The sequence below is a fragment of the Neolamprologus brichardi genome, chromosome 6, assembly GCF_056152115.1.
Source record: "Neolamprologus brichardi isolate AB-2024 chromosome 6, ASM5615211v1, whole genome shotgun sequence".
In the NCBI taxonomy this organism is placed as follows: domain Eukaryota; kingdom Metazoa; phylum Chordata; class Actinopteri; order Cichliformes; family Cichlidae; genus Neolamprologus; species Neolamprologus brichardi.
In genome coordinates, this window is record NC_142109.1 from 21,482,101 (window position 1) to 21,504,682 (window position 22,582).

Sequence of the window (22,582 nt, forward strand, 5' to 3'; positions counted from 1 at the left end):
GCTGCCACTGGGTAAATGTATTGCAGATCTAACAGCGGGTTCAAATCAGATAGCATCCACCTCTGCACACATAAGAAAGAGAGAAAAAAATCATGCATATTCATTTTGCCACCAATGAAACTGAAACTGAAAGGGATGCTAATAATGATAATTATATTTTTGTTCATACCCTGGTTAGACTTTCGTGATAGTCATACCTTTTAAACGACTTGGCCTTGCACACCTACGAGAAACAAGCATTGAGACACAGCTACAAGGAAACACAAAGAAAAGTAAATACTACAGTAACTGGAGTTTTCGCCGTTACTCTTATGTTAATGTAACGGATCAGAGGCAGAGCCGCCGGTCACAGCTCAGTCCTCGGCAAATAAAAGAGGAAAGCATCTCAACCTGTTGCTTTTGAGGAAAGCTGTTTGTCGGTTTTGCAGCCACTCAGAGCGACAATACCAGGAAACATGAGGCGGCAGCTGCTGTTGTGAGGAGGGCTGGCCTCACGGTAATGACTGGAGTCAGGTAACCGCCGGACAGACCGACTCTGGTCCTCCTCACACACGCATACACTCCAGAAAAGCGGGTTTGGAAGAGCAGGAGAGCGCCGAAAGGCAGGACTCGTTAACTTCTTCAAGCGCTTTCTGTTTGACGAGGACTTTATTTTCTTTCAAAGTAAAAAGTTTCACACATTTGACGACGCGTCGTCCAGCCTTCATGTGACGACTGTCACATTTTGGGGCCAGCTCCGCGCTGAAGCTACTCAGGTGTACAGTTACACTACCCGGGGAGTTTGTGTCGCATTTTTTTGTAACTCTTCTTGCTCTCTTCATAAAATTGATTGAGCCGGAAGAAGGGTCGCTTTTTTTTCTCCCCGCATTTTTTTAAAAACTTTTCTGTTTTGTGTAATTCAGCTTTCCCACTGTGTTGGACTTATAATATCATCAAGCGGGCAAGCCTGAGCTGGTGAGTAACAGCGTAATATTTTCATTTTCCCCGTGAATATTCTTTGCATGATTTGCAACAAGTATTTGGTGTACGTGGTCGGTTGACACCTTTTGAGTTTGAGCCAAGAGGTGGAAGTGAGCCCAGCCGGAGTGTTGGGACAGCCCATGCTGCTGTTGACTTGTCTGACCTCTGTTAAGCATTGCACATTAATGAGTTACCTTTTGACTAAAGCCATTAAGAAATAATTTTAAAAGGGTCGCATATGTTATTTTTTTCGGACACTCTGTAGTTTCTTTAATCCTGATCAAAAACATTAATACAACTCACAGAGAAAATTTTGCTCCTGCATATTAGGACTTCTTTATGATTTAACACCCCCCACCAAAAAAACCACAACTTTTCACAGTTAAGTATCAGACTATTTGCGTCTCTGTTCTCCAATATCTTTCTATCAGTTTTGTGAGATAGGGTAATTACGCCCATGAGGCACAAGGCTGCAGTTCATTTAGAGTAGCTTCAAGAAATGTGGTTTGAGATAGAGGCTCCATCCTTTTGCATGTTTGTAGTTATTGTTGCAGCTGCATGTCACCAGCGGTGCTCGCAGACACCCCGCACACGGATACACAGCAGGCAGATTTTAAGGTGTGCATATCAGATCAACCACACATTTGTTTTTTCTCGCTCTCGTGACTCACTAACTTACAGCAGAACACATTGCTGTTTCATCATTTTCACCAACAGCCATGCAGGATCTGTGTTCTGAGTTTCGCTTTTAAACAGCCAGTATTTAACTTGCAGCCTATCAAACAAAGGCTGCTTAGCATGCAGCTGAGTATACTGATTTACAAGCCGAGCGCCCAGCAGGAGCTCCTGACATGGCTCGTCTTCTGTCAGGTTGAAGAACTGAGGGCCTTGAGGCCATTTGGAGAAAGAAGTAGACTGAAATGTCAACCAAGAGCAAGTTGTGCTGCATTCAGCTGCTGTCACATTTTCATCTGTTTGATTCCAACTTGTGTTTTTCTGCTCTTGTACAGTGACAGTTTTCTTTTTATCTTAAATAACCATTAAACTCGCTAATGTCTTCTGTGAGAAGCCAGACAGCACATCTGTCTAAGATAGCCTTCGAATTTTCCACATTATGTGGACACAAATGAAACATGCATGAAGGGTATTTTTTAATTTCATACTTTTAATGGTGTGGATGTCTTTGTTGCATTTTGGTTGTCACAGCAGTCTCTCTTGCTTTGTGCCATAGTAATAAAGCCAACTCCTGTGTAGCAAAAAGTGATGGCCTGTTTGTTGTTGTTCAGCTGAAAAGTTTTATCTTTGATGCACAAACAATATACCATAGAAGCCAGATCGGCATGCACGTCGCTTGCAGAGCATTTAGATTTTATATGAATCTGCAGAAATCTACACAAATGTGCAAAAAGGAAGAGAGAGCGGGCTGTTAAAGGCAGATAAAAGAGCAGGAGAGACTGTGTGGTCGTCAGCACCACCAATCAGCAAGAGTTTTATCTTTTCAAATGCTGTTGAAAAGAGCAGTGGAGAGTTAGACTCTGACAAGGCAGAGGGAGATTAAAAAACAGAAAGATAAAGGGGAGGAGACAAAAGTGTAGCTGGGAGTGATGAAACCCACCACTTCTTTGCTTGGCAAACTGGGTGATGGATGAATTTCCAGCAGGAGGGAAATTCCTCACTGTCAAATCGCCTCCAGCATTTCTCCGTGAAAGTCTGTCCATCCCTGGTTTAAGTGAGATTGGATTTACACATTTCTTTGCCCCTCACTGAAGCATTGACACCAGAAACCAACTCCTCCATGATTGTTAGCACATTGTCAAATTTTAGCTGAGCTTTTTACACAAGTGCAACTTTTTCCATTAAAAGTATGCTCTGTGAAGCTTTGCCTGATTAATGATTCCCTCTGCTCACTGTGTGGTACTGCTTGGGCGTACTACCTCACACACACTGTGTGCCTCATGCTTCTATCTCAGTGTGCAAAATGCACATCTTGCTTCAGGTTATTATTTTGGCTAAACAGAGAATTAGACTCAGATTGCAGAGCATGGGCAGAGCTGGTTCCTGTGCAAACAACAGATTACTATGATAATGGTCACATGTAAAGCTTTTTTTTTTAGTCTTTCCTATTGCAACAGAAAGGTCTCAGCATTCTAGTATTATTTGGTTTAGGTTTCATTTGCCAGTATTTAAATTTTAGCAACTGGAATTCGAATTTTAGGCAAAGCTGTTGTGTCCCACTATGACTTTATGACTCATACTGCAGTTCCTCCACCAATTAGGTATTGCATCAAAGACATCATACATGGATAGATTCTTACTTAGTTCCTAATATGGGCCAAGCTTTAAAACAGAACTTAAAAGCGTCTCTGGTTAGAGCCTTCCAGCTTTTTGCACTGCTATGTTTTTAAAACTTGACATGCCCTGTTTGTAACACAGGCTTTCTTGTTAGAAATCTTTTTGCCCAAGCCAGCATAACCTTCAAGATATAACCTAGTTTAACTTTTCAGATTTTAGTAGTGAAGATATTGATTTGTGTAAAAGGATGGATTCTCCCTTTAAGAAGAGTTAATCATAGAATATTGTTTCCTAGTTTGCTTACATGACCTTGGAGGATGTTTCAGCGATATGTCACCATGTCACTTCGAAGATGCCTCACATGGCAGCCATACCCTAATACTGAGCTATCAACAGTGGTATAAGATTCATCTTTTTGTCAGGTCTCCTTAGCTTGTCTTGTTTAGGCACAGACAACTGTTTTTCTCTTCAAATCAACGCCTGTGTGTGGTATTCCTTTCATTTGCAATAATAATGACTTAAAGCCTCAAGAAAATCCTCGCTGACAGTACGAACAGGGAGGGGGTGGATGGAAAACCATTTACTATCTTCAGTTTTCTGGGTAAAGAGTAAAGATCCCTTCTTTTGTCTGCGCACGAAAAGTATTAATCAAGCGGTCAAGGATTAGGGAGTTAAGTAATGTGTTATGGCAGCGAAGGAGTCTGAGGAGATAACAAGAAATATCAGAGCTGCCTGAAAGCTGTCTGAATACTTTAGCTTCTTAGCTTGCCAGCATTTAAAACATCCCTCTAATGCATTTCTTTTTAAATTGTGGTGTAAGATTGCAGTCTTCATTAAGATGTCACCTGTGCCTTTGTGGCTTTTATCATATATTAAACGTTGGAGGAAAGTCAACTTGTAAAATTCAAATTTATACATAGAAAAGGAATGTTAATGAACCGCCACAGGATAATCTGGCCTTTCTGATGGACATACAATGGTAACGATTAATTAACAGCAAATTAAGCTGCTGCTTGTGCAAAACTGTTGATCATTTAAGTACATTTTCAAGCAAAAATCCAAAAAGGTGGTCTGAATCAGTGTCTCAGTTGTGATTTTTCTTTGTGTTACTCTTTATATGGTAATAAATTAACAACACAAGTGCTCCATGACAAACCTTGTGCTTTTAGAAATGTGGGAGGGTGATACGAACCAAACAACTGATCAATAATGGAGAACAATGAGAGTAACTGCTAGCTGCAGCTCTGTTCAAGAAACTAGAATAATTTGGTGTTTCTATTCATCTGCAAATGAAACAAAGATGATAACACAAGTAATACAATCACAAGACATCAGAAAAAACAAAACAAAAAAAAAGCCCACAGTTGTGGTTACTAGGTTACAAAGTCAGGTTGGCCATCAAGCAATGCACAGATGTAACAAAAGAATCCCACTAATGCACACTGTACGCAACAATTACTCTGAACAATGTGGTAATCTTTATCTGAAGTATTGGATGTTTAAAACACTGGAATAGCATGGTTGCAAAACAGGAACTGGATATGTTTTAGATTATGTGCACTAAAGTGGTTTAACAAAACAGCCCAATTAAAAAAAACAAAAACTGAAAGGACTGTGTCCACATTTTTGGTGAGTCTGTGTCTTTGTGGTGGGAGAAGCTGAAGTGTTCTCACATTTTTGTGATTCCAGAAATCTGTCTAATGTTAGGCATCCTTCCATAGCTGCAGCCAATGTGTGATGCTCTTGTCTAGTCAATTATATGGTAAACCACATCTTCTCACTGGCACTTCACAACTAATTTGGAAGAACCTCACCTGTAGCTGAATTGCACAAACTGCCAGTGACAGATCTACATCCCACACTGAAAATTTAACTGATGTACCAAGCATAGTTTGTCTGTAGGGGCTTGGTGGCTGTGTTTAGTCCTGGCAGAAATGCTTATTGCAGTCACAGCATAAACACGGTATTTTCATCATCAGAGGGGGTTGACATGTGTTGTTTTCTTTTGCTGCCTAGAGGTATGTGTCCTTGTCCGCTATTCAGTAAAATATAATTAGTACAACTACTGCTTGGTCAAGAAAGGTCCTATGCTCTTACGTCTGCCCCTCCCAGTAAAGAAAGGTCCAGAACACATGATGTTGTCTGTACCTGGAAACCCATCCATATTACTTGTTCCCTTATTATTGAAGTTTACTTTGTATAATTGTTTGCAGTCACAAGTTTTTATACCAATTCATGTTCAACATGTTGTTTTGAAGTTGCATTTAAACCCCTTGTCTGTGTCTAATGGCAACCATGAGAGACTGTGAGCTGTAGCCTTTCCGGATATTTGAAGAAACGTGTGTATCATACCTGCTCTGAAAGGTTTTGTTCTTACTGGACTCTTCACTCATACTGGATTTCTGTCAATAAGTTTAACTAGACACAGAGCTTGTGATGGAGTTGTAGGTGTTACATGCCAGACTTTAATGGCCAACTCCAAAGTCTGGCTCTGTAGATAAAGAGAGTTAATATCTTCATACATTGACAAATAGCCTGTTTAGTGTGGTAAAGTGTTATTGAGTCAGCTGCTATTGAAACCCTGCTATGTTGAGTGCTGAGAACCTTGCCAAGCCTATACTTCTGCTACAAAAGACTTTTCAAGCATATATGGTTGGAAATAATATTCATTTACACCATTTTAATAGATTTCAGTACTGCAAAGAGCCAAATATTCTTGTACAGAATACACTGGTGTAGTTAAGTTTTGGCTGTATGTAAAACATTTTCCAACCAGGTAGGCTCAGTCCACAAACTGACAAGCTAAGGGACCAAAATCATTTCACAACTTGCTGCCACTAAATTAACAAACAACGGGGATAAAATGAGTCAGTGATGGAAAACTATTTATTCGTTGACCTCCTCTCCACTCGAAAAGTATGCAGTTTGCAGCCAGTCACAGAGGCGTCCTTCCTAATCAGTTGATTATGTCTGTTGGTGTCAGCAGGTCTGATTCTGCATCCCCAACAGATCACAGCAAAGTATACTGCACTCACTAAAGGACTTTTGGAAAAAATCTCCAACATTTTGCTGCTTGTATTAAAGGATCTGAACTTCCTTAAGAAACAGAGCTTGCTCATCTCCTTCTTGTATGCAGCCTTAACTTGTATACAGCACTGGTCTTCCAGCCCGTTGTTAATGTGGACGCCCAGGTACTTGTACTCTTCCACCATATCAACATCCTGCGCCAGGATAGACATGGGTTGTGTAGCTGTCCTCTTCCTTCTGAGGTCATCTCTCTGGTCTTATTCACATTCATAAGCAGATTATTTCTCCCAGACCACTCCACAAAACCACCCACTAGTGTTGTACACTCCTTCTCATGCCCATAACCAATGCATCCAACCACCACCGGTTGTACTGAAAGTCTGAGGTGTACGAGGACTTGAGATAGCATGACCTGTGGAGTTTATGTACCTCATATTAAGAGTGGGATTTTGGATTTATGTGACAAATAGGAACCAAGGAGGTAATATTCTGATAACTCGTTCTACATTTGGAGGATATGAGTGAATAAGGTCATGGTTTCTTAATGTGGTTTCTTATCTACCTCTTAATTCTTAAGCTTCATTGTATTTCACAGAATAAGCATTATGTGATCTACAAAACAACCCTTTTATTTTATTTTGGTGTCCTGGTGCAGCATCATCTTTTGTCTAAAATGAGCAGTTTTAGCTCTTGAACCTCTCCTTAAGCCAAGATGATTATATTATGAATTTTCCCAGTCCGACATCACACATGTAAGAATATCTAAGCACAAGCATTTCAAGTATGGGATGACTTACACAGACATTGAGTTTATTATTTGCAGTTTTGGCCATCTTTAAATATGAGCATCCAACATAATAATAGTGTGTGTGTGAATGACAGAAAGTTGGAGAAATTGTAATAGATCCCCTTTAAGTGGAAAAGAAAATCAAGATGAACAACACTTTACTCTACCCAAGGAGTGATTTGGAGCAAAGGCCAGGGGACAGATGTATAAAACTGTGTAGATTCACATCTAAGTGTGAACGAAGGAAGAATGTGTATATAGATTCTTTTCAGAACATGTGTTCATCTTAATCTACAAGCCCCATTAATTGAAATCCCGCACACCAAATGTAAAAGAAGAAACTCAGAGAAGGGTAGAAAAGGAGAACTGCTTTATTTGATGTTCTTACTTCTGGAATCAGGACTGAACAAACACTACTGAAGGAAAAGAGCTCTATGCAATAGCAAAGGAACCAGGCAGGGGTGAAAAAAAAGAAGAAGTGGTCAGACTACAAATGTGAGGCAAAAAAGCATATCAGCACAAAAAAAAGCTTGAGGGCAACATGAAGAGGAGCGGCAAACCCTGTTTTATCTGTGATAGCTTACTCCACTCAGCCCGAGATGAAGATGGAGACACAGGTGCACAAACTGTTGAATGTTTTTATTAGATAAGCTTAAGATAAATAAGGCAGTTAATTATTTAGCCTAATAAACTATTCCACAATGCCAGAGCAGCCGTCTCTATGGACAACCATTACACACGAATGCAGCTGTTTATAACAATTACATAAGTATGAGTGTGTGTCTGTGCGCTTGTGTTTGCAATCCAAACTAAACTAAACATGTTGAAGTTGGCTGAAGTTAAGAAGTCTGAGAATATGTGAGATGTGCATTTTTCTCTGTTTTCTTTTTCATAATGATGAAAAATATGTTGTTAAAAGGAGAATGTTAAAGAAAACATTAGGTCCTACAACACATCCCTGAGGAACGCCAATGGTCAGCAGAGCAGAGTCACTCAGTGAGCAGTAGAAAAAGTTAATTTTGAAAAAGAGGGTTGTTTAAGTGACAGATTTCCCTAACTGTCTATGACTATGTTTAAAAAATATGAGTTTAAAAATGTTACTCTTTGGTAGGGTAAACCAGGTTTGTCAAACATAATGCCCCGGGGCCAGAATCGGCCCGGCAAGGACACTTTGAAAAATGTGAAGCTTAAATTGTAGACTTTTTCATTTTTTCCCCACTATCTACTATAGAAATTTAACTATAGTACATGTTTTGTTTTCTACAACAGGCCCCTATTTAACAAAACGGAAAAAGAAGGGATTTTTTTCTGTGAATTAACAAAAACTAGCTATGTTACCAGAACTTCACCTGTAATTTTACGCATTTGTTTGTTACAATTTAAGCACAAATGACAGATGTCTTTCATTCACTACCATGACACAGCATTTTAATGTGTAGTTAAACATCTTTACAAGTTTGACTCATCTGGCCCTCCTAAGATCAAAGTAAGCTGTATGTGGCCCTCTGTGTAAAACGAGTTTGACATCCCTGAGATAAACTATACCATAATAACTAAATCAGCCTAGCTAAGTCTGGCACTGATAATACCCAAATGAAATGCAGCAAAATCATGTCACATTTCTAACATTGTGTTTACATAATGGTAAGCTGAGAGTGTTGACAGCTATGGGTTGAAGGATCAGTGTATTGTCTTTAACGTATTTAATGATTGGTTGAAATTGTGTTTGCTTGTCCACAATGATTACAAGGAAGGAAGGAAGTTAAACATTAAGTTGCCTGACTAGACATTTGCAAGGTGACTGGATATCCTCCAGAACAAATTTAAACAAACACCACTTTGAAACTGCAAGGTCATTTTGTTACCTTAGTCAACTGTAGGTTATTTCAAAACTTGAAATTTAAAGATCTTTTAAGAGTTCTTTTCACTGTATCTACAGATTGCTTTTCTAATGATGTGTTGTCCCATTGTTGTTGTTTTAAAAACGATTTAGGCTGCAGTACAATATGTGAGAATATGTCTGTAGTCATGACTGAGCTATGGGGCCCTGTGGCAAACAGGCCTACGGGCTTTTGACTCGGTGACAATAGCGAAAATGAACCGAGACTGGATTACAACAGTCCTGCATTCCTCTCCAAACCTGCCTGACACACACACACACACACACACACACACACACACACACACACACACACACACACACACACACACACACACACTAATCCGGCACACAAGCAGACAGATCACAGAAGCAAGCCAATACATGTCTAACACACTCTTGCCTAAAGTGCAAAGAGAGTACTTAGGACAAGAATTGTGTGGGAATAGAAAGTCTGAAAATACTTGAGTAGAACATCCTAAAATAACACAATCATAAGTCTTAGTAACCAAAAAGAGGTCAAATCATTGATAACGATCATTAGATGTGTTTCACTGTACTCGCTCACTTCTACTCCCAGACTTTTCTGTGCTGACTTGAAAATAAATGAAGTCCTGGCCCAGTCTGCATCGTCAGTACGCTAGCCAAGAAATACATTTTAAAATTGATTAGTATTTAATTCAGAATTTGTTCGCAGCCTTTGTTTATTAGATTCTGCTGCATGAATGCCACCTGTCACGACCTGCTTTCCGTTAACACAGTCGACAGTTTCCTAATGCACAGAGTGGTGAATGATTAAACCACAAAGTAGCACAAACAGATAACCTGAAGGCAGCAATATAAATGAACATCCTCACTGCCTGCGTGCATCATTGAGCAGAGGAGGCAGAGCCACTTTGGGCTGGGGAGAAAAGAGTCTTCTCCTTCATTTTGATGACATTTTGCCAGTGCGCAAGGCTTCTAAAGTGCTCTTTGAAAAGAACAAGCCCAGTCTGTCCAAGCCTAGTTGAAGCCTCCTTTTCACATCAGCTCCTAAATAAAGTCTAAACAAAACAAGAGTAATTGTATTTTCAATATGGTTTCATCAGGTTCTAATGAATGAATAGTCAAAAGTACCCAGTATGTTTTCCAAACTAAATTTATGCTTGGTGAGCAGTTTCAGTATATAAGCTTGTGTCAAGTTTAAAACTCAGTTTTAGTACAATATTTATTATGAAATAGAGCGTTTATAAGAGGATATCATCAAAGGTTATTTCAGGATATTCAATAATTTACTTACAATGTGAATGTCACTTTTGTATTTCTAGGAAAAATGAAAATTTTACAGCTTTAACTTTTAGTGCACTGTTGCAGGTGAAATTACTATCGCATTCCTAGTTTTATTCTCGCTTTGTTGTGAATGTGTCTGCAAAGAATGAAGACAGGGGCGTTATAAAGAGTCCTAGTGTGAACTTAATATGTGCGGGTAGACTGTTAAAAGTGGTGTTACTGCCTCAAGTGTCTTGTCAGGACTTGTCAGAACAGGTGTCTGAAACTCTGATCCCCCTCTTAACTTCACTTCCTCTAATTCTTGTTCTCTCGCTTGTTTTAACCTCTCTACTTCCTTTTATGTCTCCGTCTCATCTGTCTTTTATGCTTCCTTTAATCTCCCCTTACTTTTTTCATTTCTGAAGCTCGCCCTGCTCCTCCAAGTTAGGAGGTTTTAGTCATTTTAAAATTACAGATTCATTTCAAGTTTACACTTCTAGAGCTATTATGTAAACAGTATACGTCTTGCAATGACACTGGCACCATGTACCAAAGTGAAATATACTGTAAAAGGTTATAATGACTGTAATGACATCGAGTTACCCTCTCTCGCTTTCCTGTGAAGCCTCATCTAACATATAATCTTCACTCATCTGAGTGTAACACCACCCACTCGGCGCATTCCACCTCAGGGTTAAAAACCAGTGGTTTCCTACTTATCGGGAAAACTAATACGTACCTTGACTACCTGTGCACAGTGTTTCGTAGCTGCAGATAGAGGGAATTTGTGCATACCAAAACACTGAAAGCACAGTGATTACGCATCTTACAGTTTAAGGGTGACACTTTATAACTGTCATGCAGGGTCATGACTTAGTCTACATGCAAACTAAAAGCTGGGTGGTAACCCAGCTATTAGCCACTGCTTTCATGATGGTCATTTTGCAAACATCTTCCATGTCAATTCGATAGGTTTCACCAAGGCCAGGGAAACACGGCTGAAACCTTTAGTGATATTAATAAGGATATTTTATTAGATCCATGTGCTGAACAGTGTGTCGCATTCCTTTGCAGTTTCTGCTGGCCCTGCAGTGGGACAGTGGCTATAGTGTTTGGAAGTGCGTGGGCTTAATTGCAAGCTGTCCACAGCTAAGAAGATGTGGATAAAGGCACACCTTGGGTGGTTTTAGATGGCCACTCATCATGCTCTCATAGCTGTGTTTTTCAAAGCAGTGACTAAGTTGCACTGTCATCAACTACAGTAAACCAAACAAAACTAGCTGTAAAACGAAAAGTTTAACTACTAGTTTTGTTTTAATTGAAGCTTGAGGCTGGGATTAGGCTCACTTGTGGATGCACACAAACAGCTACAGGCACCACGGATGAGCAGTTACTGTTGTTCTCTTTTTCAAGTCCCTTAAGAGTACATCGCGAGTACTGGAGTACAAATTTGAGTATGACAAAATTCGCATCACTCAAACTTAATCAAGCATTTATTTTTTCATTGAGATGAAAACTCTTAACACATTTTCTGTCATTTTCACAAAAATGGCACAAATAGTAGCAAAAAATAAAAAATAATTTGTTCGATGTTCAAAAGGTCAATTTAACATTTTGTGCTTAGTTTTAGGTTCAGTCCAATTTTCATTTATACAGTCGCAGTTCTCAAAAGTTAATGGTTTTCAGTGGTGGCTTATGGGAAGTGTTCAGTGCATCATGGATGATAAATGAAATGCAATTATTTTATCTTTTTAATAGCCCAATCACAAAGTCGATACATTGTATAATGTTAACTTTCCTTAGAGAAGTCCAACCCAACATACCATAATTTAAGGCGTGAAGAGATTCACTGATTTTACAGAGCAAATAAAAAATACTGAAATTTTACCTTAATCTAGTCCAAATTTAAATATAATCTTCGTGAACATTATGAAATCTTCAGTACAAAATAATAATCCCCTGTTAGCTCTTAATTACATTAAGACTGCCTGAGCTGACTTCACACAAACCTTCAGATCACAGAGGTGTTTCCGCACACTGACACTTCTAAAACTGAGCCATTCTATAAAGTGCGTACAGTTAGACTCTTACAGCAATCTGACTTCTTCACATTTGGATAAAACAGATAATCCTGCATGTTAATCATACTCAGTAAGCCACGATGACTCATCCAAGATGCGTCGCGCATTATTCTTCAGCTTCATCATACATATGTATGTTCTGGATGACCGTGTTAATCTCTGCAGCCCCTCTGCTGATTTGATGAGTGGATGACAAGGTCTTAACAAAGGCCTCGCCATGCTGTCGCTTTTGATCAGTTGCTCAGCCTAATGGCTGTGGAACTGATTTTTCTCACCCCAAATCCATCTAGACTTAATATTTTAAATGTGTGTGGCAGATGGTGAGTTTGACATAGCCAGTGATCAGAAGCTTGCCCGTCTTGAGAACCACTCAGAGGGCAGCATCGAGCAGTAGGTAGCCATATACGGTATTTAGTATTCTTTCAGCCATCTGTGTGTTTGCCTGAAGACATAATGGCTGCACAAACTGTAGTTTAACAGCACAGAATATGTCAGTAGGCACAGCAAGGCAGACCTGGTAGATAATTTTGTCAGATACAGGATAACACTATTCAGTCAAGCTGCAGTCTTGACTAAAATTGTTCCCAATAAGTATTTCCTGTACCTTTCTGAGCTATTTGTGACACAAAAGAAACTAAACCTTCCATAAAGAAAGAGCCCTCTATCATTCGCTTTGCTTCATTTCTGTACATGGATCCATGTAGCACTGACATTCCAGGTCTAATAGGTTACAGTGTGTAACTTGTTCTCCCTGCTTCAGACCAAGTGAACCAAACTCCAGTTGGGAAAGAGAATCACAACCGGAGTTCATGAATCAGCCGAGGATTATGACTATGATTCACTTTCTGCCCACCTAATCTGCCCGGGAACAGGTTACGTTCAAGATAAGAGACCGGCACATATGAAAATCACTTCCAATTGACCAGTTACCTCTCTGAAAATTGCATCATCATTCATTCCTTCTCAGAATATCCTGCAGCCCTGCGTAAGAGATAGTGAGGTGTATAGATTTCAGAGACTGTTTAAAATCTTTGTCTTTCCTGGCGAGCATCATGAGAAATATAGATTCCAGCAGAGTCAGCCCTTTTTTCATGCAATCTATAAATTTCTTTTTAACCACTGACTGCAAGTATTTTTAAACCCTTGCTGTTGTTCTTCTTCTCACAGATGTGGCTTATCTGTTTCCATCGTTTCATGTCCAACACTTTGTAGTTGTTGACTTTTTGTATAAGCGTAGGTTTTCTTGCTGGTTAGAATTGTTTATTTGTTCTTTACTTGCTTCCAGACAGTTTAATATTACGATCTGAACGCTGAACACTTTTCCTAAAACACACACATTCACACAGTGCTGCCAGGGCTGGAACAACGCTGCTGTTTTTAGCATGTAACGTGTTTAACCTTGTCATATTTCATATATATAGTTCGCTCTTTGTAAAATGTGTCTGCTCTGCTGCTAGTTGATCTTTCCTGACTTGTGACTGGTCATAAGCTCATGAGCTGACAACATCACCCATTTAATTTGAATGTAGTCATAGCTATATTGACAAATCTTTGGTCGATTCAAATATTTTATAAGCAGCTTTCTGTATTTGCCCTTACTGCAGAAATTAGGTTTAGTGGAGCAAGATCACAAAAACATATCTTTGAACTTGCTTTGAGGTACAACCCCGGATGGAGTTCTGTGGGTGTGTGCTATGTTGGAGCAGGATACTGCGGGCAGAACGAAGACCAGCCCACTACCTGCTCAACAGAGACTCTATTGTGTGTGTGTGTATGTGTCTGTGCGCACACATGCACTTGTGAGTGTATTACCTGACAGGATCCTATTGATCCCGCTGAATCTTTTTCACTGCTGTAAAACTTAAGAGACCAAATGAGAGCAAAGAGATTTGCTCCTTGGAGGTGCTTTTGTTCCATCACTGTCTCCTCTCTCAACACTGTTTAGTCAGATCGTCAGTGCATTAAACTCACTTTAGTCTTAGCCACTGGAACATGTCTTTTGATATCCTCCTGCAGTGAGCCCTTTGATGCTTTCAAGCAAATGTGTTCCCTTGTGATGACTTGTGCAAGCTTACTGTTCGCATCTGCAAAGGTAACCCTCTGATAAATCCGAGATTCGTAGGTGGATGATTTTCTCTGCGCTTTTATATTCACAAATTGTTTTATCCTCTTTGTTACGTAGATGCTAGGTTGTAGTTGGAGTTATGAAGTGGATAAATGACTTGGAGTGGCTCTGTGATGTCTGCTGTTGATTCTGATAATCCTCAACATGCTCCAATGTCTACTACACTGTTAGCTCTGTGATTTAGAATGCACACACAAATTGCACTTTTTTTTTTTTTTGTGATTTGTGCTCAGACACACGCGCACACACACAGAGCAGTGGAATGTGGTGTTTTCATTTCCCTGGCCTGGACTGTCAATCAGAGGATGTTGGCCGTGTGCTTTTGAGACAGAACCATCCAAGCTACACAAATTCTACTCATACCACCCACTCATGTACAGCACACACACACACACACACACACATTACCCACATAAACACACCTTCCCACTGCGTGTCAGATTTATTTCCATCTAGATATGCAGGATGTCCATCTCCAATAAGTAATTTCTGCTGCTGGGTCTGTAAAGCAACCAAAAGTCAATAGCTGATGAAAAAGCACTTTACTACAGTTTGCTCTGTCCATCCCTCAAGCTAAAGAATAATTGCTTCTTTGACTGACTCGTCTCCAAATGAAGTTCAGTCTGCTAATTTGTTTTACAGTAAGTTTGCAGGCTCTTTAAATCTGCCTCTTCCTGAGAAAGAGCCGGTGACGAAAGCAGAGGATGCATCGGTTCAGAGATCAGGGTCGGTGAGATTGCACGCTCTCCTGCCGAAGGATGATGTTTTCGCTCTTCCTGTTCCCAAGCACTTTGGTGGAAGGATATTTTGAACTTGCGGTGGCCTTGAAATACTTTGTCTGTCTCTCTTTGTTTCACAGATTAGAAAATGTGAAACTTTCCAGATTGAACTTTTAGTCCCAGTGTGTTTTTGAACCTTTTTTTTTTTTTGCTCCTGTCATCTTTGACTATTCCTTTCTGCAGTTTAAATGCTACAGTTGAATGCTCTATTCCCCAAGGCTGAAAAGAACTACAGCAATACTGAACAGAAACACAAATGGGACATTTAGAAGCAATATTGTAAATGAGCCTCAAGCTGATGCAATAAACTTTATACTTGATTTCAGCGTATGAGGTTTGCTTTTATGAAAGAAAAAAAAGCTAACACTGTTAGTACTTAGGTAAGCTTATAGTAATTGAGGACACACGATACCGCACACTCATCTGCTCCCCACTCCTCTCAGTCGGCACCTTCTTTTATATTATTTTTATTTTTTTGATCTCCCACCTCCATCCCCACATCTCTTCAAAGCCCCTTTCACATAGTCATACATTGCCATTATGCATTTTTTATGTGGTTATTGTTGCCTTTAAGCCTGTAACAGAGCCAGTCACAGAGCTGAATCAACATCTGTGTGAAACAGGGAGCCAGCATAGCAGGACGCCATCCTGCACACCTACACCGCTGTGTTAGTCGTCAACCCTCTTTGTTTGCTTCGGGTTGAACCAGGAAAAGCAGTTTAATGAGGGGGGTATTCTTAGCGTCATTATAGCACGAACTGTGAAAGGAGCTTTAAAAAAAAATGGAGCAGAAACTTGCGGTGCTGGCCACCCTGCTTCTCTGCATTTCTGTCAGCAGCATGATTTCATCCTCACCCACAATCAAAATGTAAATGGGTGGCCTTTCAGTGACTCCCTCTCCTCACCGTTCTCCCCTATAATCTCAGTTTTTGACCAAAGTGATGCAATTTCCCCACAATATATTTAGGGTGTTATAGTGCTCCTGTTTAACCCAGTTGTTCATCACAGGAGCTTTGTCAGTCATTTATCCCAATGTAGCAATGTCTGGACTCAAAGTGCACCATGTCACAATCTTGTTAGTCTCATACCAAAAGTTCAGTTTCCATGCTTCACTGCAGTTGCTGCTCTCATGTTTGAGTCATTTATTATTTTTAAATAAGGTTCTCAGCTCAGAAACATCCTTTAGATTTCTATGACACCCATGTAGCAAGCTTATATAGACATTGCATCTTTCCTACCACTATAGGTTGTATTCCACCTAATAGAGACCAACATGAGGCATTGATGCATGTGATGACTGCCTATCAGGTAACACTGACTGTGCTGATTGCATCCCACACAGACTCTTTAGAGACTTTCTTTTTAAAGCGGTCAAAAAATAAAATGCTAATGCTTCGGTTTTTGTGGTATTTTCTCAGACTTTTCTTTACATTTGCCTGTGATTTAGCTGAACATCAAAGTTTGTAGGGAAATTGTTCTGGTCTTTTGATTAAGTGCCTTGCCTTTTAGAAATAACACTACCCAACTTTCCCATTTTTTAGTCTCATATGCAGTTAATCGTGCACTCCCCGTCGGTGTGGATCAGAGAACAGCACAAACTGCGAGCTGTAATTCTATAATACTTGTAGTTTGCATTGCAGACACCCTACTGTTCCTCCATCTGTTCTCACAGAACTAATGTCACTACACAAGCACTTGGTATACAGACTTCATGACTCCCCACTAGGCAAATATACATTTTTACATACACATGCATGCACGGCAAATATGCGCCACATTCTTTTGCAACAGGGCAGGAGGAATGTTTGTAAAGAAACCCTGCTGGGGTAATGCTGAATGACGGTGACGCAACTCGACTTCCTCAGCCTTCCAATGAACACATCGATTAACAGTTCATTGAAGTGTCCAAGAAGGGCCAACAGGCTGATGCAAGTCAGCGTGAATCGGTCAACTGGCGCTAAGCAAATGTATGGTTGCATCCCTTGAAGCTGCCATTTATTTCTGATAGTGGATAGTTGACCCTTACATTTCTCAAGAGAGATCTTTTCTATACCAGCCATTTTTATATGTCACAGAGGGGAAAGCACTACGACATCTAGAACTTTGAAGGACAAAGTTATTGATGGCTGAATTCTGCTCTTCAACCTGTCCTTGTATTGTTTATGTTGGCTCACATTCACACTGCTTTGGCTCACTGGCAAAATGGTTATTGTTAATGATATCTCAGCATTGCTAGACACACACAGACTACTGTGTGTGTGTGTGTGTGTGTGTCTGTGTGTGGTAGAGGGTCATACCACTGAGAGCAGATAGCTTCAATTAGCAAGCTTTGTGTTCGACGCAAATTACAGCATTCAAAACCAAATCTGCTTTAATGGAACTGATCTAAGCTGGCATGTAGCAGGTGTTACAGGTGAAGCATTATCTGTAATTAAATGCTGTAGTGGCAAAACTATGATTATGACCACATGACTTAATTGCCGCTGTCTGCTTCTGGGATGTATTGGATTTAGGCCAAATTAACAAAGGCCCTGAAGTCCCACACATTTATGCGCTGCTGGGCTTTCTTAATGCCAGAATATGATTGTGGGAGTCGTGTTAATATTCACAGTTGAGGTAAAAAGATTCATAGTTTAAAAAGAAGATTTTATATTCATATGACTCCTAATTTGGGGGGTGTGGGTTTTGTTGACTTGACTTTTCATTTTGTACTTGGATGGTCTGGATTCGAGTGTCAATGAGAACGGGATAAAGATTAGCACCTCCAAGTCTGAAGCCATGGTTCTCAGTCAGAAAAGGATGGATTACCCAGTTAGGGGTTGGTAATAAGTAGCTCTACCAAGTGGAGGAGTATCGGTATCTTGGGTCTTGGTCATAAGTGAGTAGAGAGTGGAACTGGAGACTGAAAATTGGTTTGGTGTTAGCAGTGATGTGGACGTTGTAGCTGTGGTGAAGTGAAGCTGTTGATTTACTGGTCAATCTATGTCCCTACATTCACCTATGGCCATGAGCTCTGGGTGAGACTGAAAGATTGAGATAATAGATACAAGTGGCAGAAATGAGTTTCCTCCCAAAGGTGGCAGGGTGTCCCTTAGAGACATGGTGAAGGGCTTGGTCATTCAAGAGGGGTTCAAGCCAATATCCCCCATGTGGAGGTTCAAGCATCTGACTAGGATGATTCCTGGCCACCCCCTGCGTGAGATGCTTCAGGCATTTCCTACCAGGAGGAGGCCCAGGGGCAGAACCAGGACTTGCTGGAGAGATTATGTCTCTCAGCCTGCTTGGAAAAACCTTTGGTGTCCTCCTGGAAGAGATGGCAAGGGAGGAGGAAGTCAGGTTGTTTCTGCTTAGACTGCTGTCCCCACAAATCTGATTTTTGTTTTTGTTTTACCATTTCTATCTATTCTAATATCACCTACACATCTTCCCATCGTGCACATCGTGCTGTTTTTTATCCTTTTAAAATATGCTTGTAGCGCATTTGCTTTAAGGTTCTAGAGTTAGACAGTGTCAGTGGATTTGATTTGGAGCTGTATTAACAAAATTGACTTAGCTTGACTGATTGGTTTTGAAATGCTCCTCACCAGAGGGCATGGAAATCAGTTCTCCAGATGTTGGATGTTTTTCTTTGTGCCACTTCCAGGCTTTTAAAATTCCAGATTACAAATTGATTCTTTGGTTTAGCTGCAAACCCACTGACCTGAGTTTGATGACAATCAGGATCTGTTCTTCTAAATCCTTTGTTTTCTCTCTGCCTCTTTGTGTTACAGGTCAGTCACATTTAGCAGTGACAATAAGAAATCACAATCCTTAAGCAGTTGCTACATTTCCACATGTCACCTCCATCCCCTTACATCTTCTCCATTTCTGTAGCTTCAGCCAGCTTGACTTTCCTAGTCTCTTAACTTTTTGACTTTGTCAGCCTTCCCTTCTCTACCCTCTTGTATCATGTCTAATTATCGAAGTCTGTGTGTCTACGGGGAGCTCCTCAATACCTCCTCATCAAAGCTCTTGTTTGTGTTTGCTTGTTTATCTCTGGCTGCTATTCTAGGCGCTCTCCTGGAGCCCTGATGAGACACAAGCCGCCGCTCCCCACGGAGGGTTATACTGTAAGCTGTCACTGCACCTTCAGTCATTCAAAACAATGGCACAATAAGATTTTGTCTCTTTCTACCTCTTTTGCTCTTTTGCTCTTGAAGGCTGCATTCTATGTTGTCTCTGTATATATAGCATATGTATATACTTCCCCATGTCCTTCTGCTGATGCTTTTACTCTGTGCACATTTTAGAGAACGGCAGAATAATGAGAGCCATGCTGGAGGTTGTGTCCTCATCAAAATTTTTCTCTTTCCTCCTTTTTTTCATCTTTCTCTGTTTCCCCTCTCCATACAAAGTGCATGCACATTTTCATATGTGCATGCACGACTACCTTCCCCACTCCTGGAGGGTGCCAAAAGGAATCTTTCAGGTGTTGGTAAGAGAAAGTTTCTTGCTATGATAAGCCCTGAAAGATCTACCATATTTTAGGAGCAACATGAGCTAAAGTGCTAGGTTGCCTTCTGGGAAGAAAAAACACAGAGACCTGATTTTCAATGTGCGTGTATCAGGATGGGGAGGGCATTTTGGGGGAAAACAAGCAATGTGTCCAAGAGTTGATGTGTCAAGGCTTATTCTGGCAGCTTCTTTATTTTTATTGAATTTGATGTGCCAGGATAAAGTTGTATTTTAGTCTCAAATCTGGCATCATCTCTGAAATGTAACCTTCCTGTTGGTGTGCTTATTACCATCTTTATGAGGTTTTACAGGTTATGCATCTGGAAAGTGTTTTGCGAGTGCATGTTGTGCATTGGTAAGCACATATTTTGCGCTTCAAAGTGCTGTGATGGCGATTAGCAGCAGTAGTTGTGACAGCGTGGCATTTGGTATAGAAACGGCTCCCTGCATTAGTCAGATCTGTCCCAATGTGACATCTCGGTTACCCTGGTGGCTAAATGTTTACTGGTGTAGGACAGCACTCCTAGCATACCACACAGGATTGACGGTGACAAGCAAAATGTTGCTGTTATTGTGTGGGGTAAAAACCCCCAAAAACTTCAATTTCCAATAACTGTTTTAATTATGTTTTCTATATTTTTATGGAACCTAGTCAGTGCTGAATTACATGCGGGTCAGAAATACGTGTCGTTTTTCTCCTAGGAAGTTAACTTTATTTTTAAATTTTATTTTAAGAGTTTCACTCTGTGGAGAGCAAAATATGGAGAGTTATAGGTTGTGATGGCAGGAAGTCAGTAATGACTGAGTTGCCGTGAGCTGGTTGCTATGTGTGGCTCTGCTCCTAGTTTGGGGTAACTCAAATATTATCCCACAGAGTGTCAGCTGCAAGGGAAAACAAATATTGTCTGTGCTTATCTTCTTGCAGATGCCTGAGGCTGCGTCATGACAAAAACAAAAAGCTTAATGGGGGTACTGGAAAGAAATTTTGGGGGGATGATCGTGAGTCATATTGGGTCCGATAATGAGGATACATGCTAATGCTAGTCCAGCTGCATACTTCACAATAGCAAAGGCTAAATTCCTGCCTTTGATTTTTGTTACCGCTTATTAGCTGCCACTGTGTCCTCTGATGTAGAGACTCAACTGCACTCCAAGAGTTGGGGACCAATGCAGAAATGTTGTTTGATTCTCATCTTTACACACTCTTCAAACCAGTGTTTCTCAACTGGGGGTACTAGAACCCCTAGTGTTAGTCTAAATAGAGCCGATGGTTCTTCTGATTTTTTATGTTCATTTTAATTTATCAGTTATGCATGTTTTTTAAACAAAGATGTTGTAAGTTGATATAAAAATGTTTGATAAACCACATTTTTATGTTCAGTATTTCTGTTTCCGATGCACTTTGTAACTGTCATTAGCCAGTTTCTAAACCAGACAGAGGAAGAAAAACAAATGGTTTTGTGGCTCTAATATTACAACACAGCAAAAATAAAGTCATCAAAATACTGTTTATCACTAACTTAGTGATGGATTTAAACAGCTAATGAGTAGCATTTTAAGTCTTTTTATGTTCAATATGACACATATTATGCAGGCGTCTTCTTTTTTTCTACTAGAAAATGCTTTGAGCTGCTCGGGCTTACTTCCCTTAGAGAAGACAATTCAAAGGAGGAACATTATTGAGAAAAGTTTGAAAAAAGTTTATGAAATATTGCTTCAGGCCAGAGACATTTTTTGCAAGAACACAAAAACCTCGTCAAAAACCAAATGACATGGACATCTCAACAAAAGGAAACGCATAATAGGAATTCAGAGCATTCATCCAAAATAAGTGCTGAAGCTCATTCTCTCAATTCAGTGAATATGGTACATTTTGAGCATAAATGCATCCAGCTGACTCGCCTCATATTTATTTAACCTCTGATCTTTAACCTTTGCTCCTATCCCGTCTTGTTTTTGTCCCAGGTGCCGAGATGGATGAGGCTGAGAAATACAAACAGCGCATTGAGGCCATCGCTGTGAGTCCACACACACACACACACACACACACATTTATCTGCATACACAGAAAAAAAGAGGGTGAAGAGACCGTGCTCTTAGAGCTGTCCTTAACTCTTAAATATTTTAATGAGTGTGCTGCGTGCTGAGCCAGTCTGTCCCCGGTCCCACGAAAACAACACCAGTTAGCCAGGCAACAGCTGCTTTGAGCGTTATGTAAAATAGAGTACACCTAATGTTCACAGTGACAGTGTCCTATGACATGATGGGTGGTTAGATAGGTGTCCTCATTTCACTTCTCCTCTCCATTAACTTCTTCTTCATGGCTGCTTCTCGCCTTTCTGTATTTCTGATGTGTTATTTACTCTTCCAAATCATCTTCCTGCTGCCTCTCTTCATTTCTACTAAACTCTCTAAGTATGTCCATATTTATTCTCTTTCCTTGCCATATTTCGCATTCCTCCTCTTCTTTTTTGCAGGAGAAGCGTCGGTTGCAGGAAGAGCAGGACAGATCCAGAAGAGAGAAGGAGGATGAGAAGCTCAGACTACGGCAGTTCAAGGTCTGACACACATATTTAGGATGAGCTAACCTGTCTCATTCATTTACACACTTACTCACACAGAGAGACACAGCCTTAATTTCACTCAGCTAAAATCCTCCGTAGGCTCATTCCAGCTCATTCCAGCTTGTTAACAAGCAGATTGCCTCCAAATTTATTTCCTTTTCACATTCAGTATCTCACACATAGACACACGGATGAGCTGTAAGTACAGACTTGCACATTTCCTCGCCCTGCCACTCTCTCACAGGGTTAGCGGCAAGCCTTCCTTTGTTGAAATCAGTTTTTATGTGTGTGTTTACACACTCACATACTTACAGAGCTGCTCTATTGTTTTCACATCATTTCCACA

At 40.2% G+C, this 22,582-nt stretch overlaps 1 protein-coding gene across 3 annotated transcripts in view; it reads left to right on the forward strand.

Moving 5' to 3' along the window:
- Positions 1–457: 457 nt before the first annotated feature.
- palm3 (paralemmin 3) overlaps positions 458–22,582 on the forward strand; it is a 30,995-nt gene continuing 8,870 nt past the window's right edge. For 2 of the 3 annotated variants that reach the window (XM_035906350.2, XM_006787423.3), the window contains exons 1-3: positions 458–954; positions 21,638–21,690; positions 22,150–22,230. In XM_035906350.2, coding sequence (XP_035762243.1) covers positions 21,646–21,690; positions 22,150–22,230 — 126 coding nt within the window. In that variant the 5' untranslated portion in view covers positions 458–954; positions 21,638–21,645. The remainder of the gene's footprint in view (positions 955–21,637; positions 21,691–22,149; positions 22,231–22,582) is intronic. The other variant, XM_006787422.3, reaches the window with a different exon arrangement.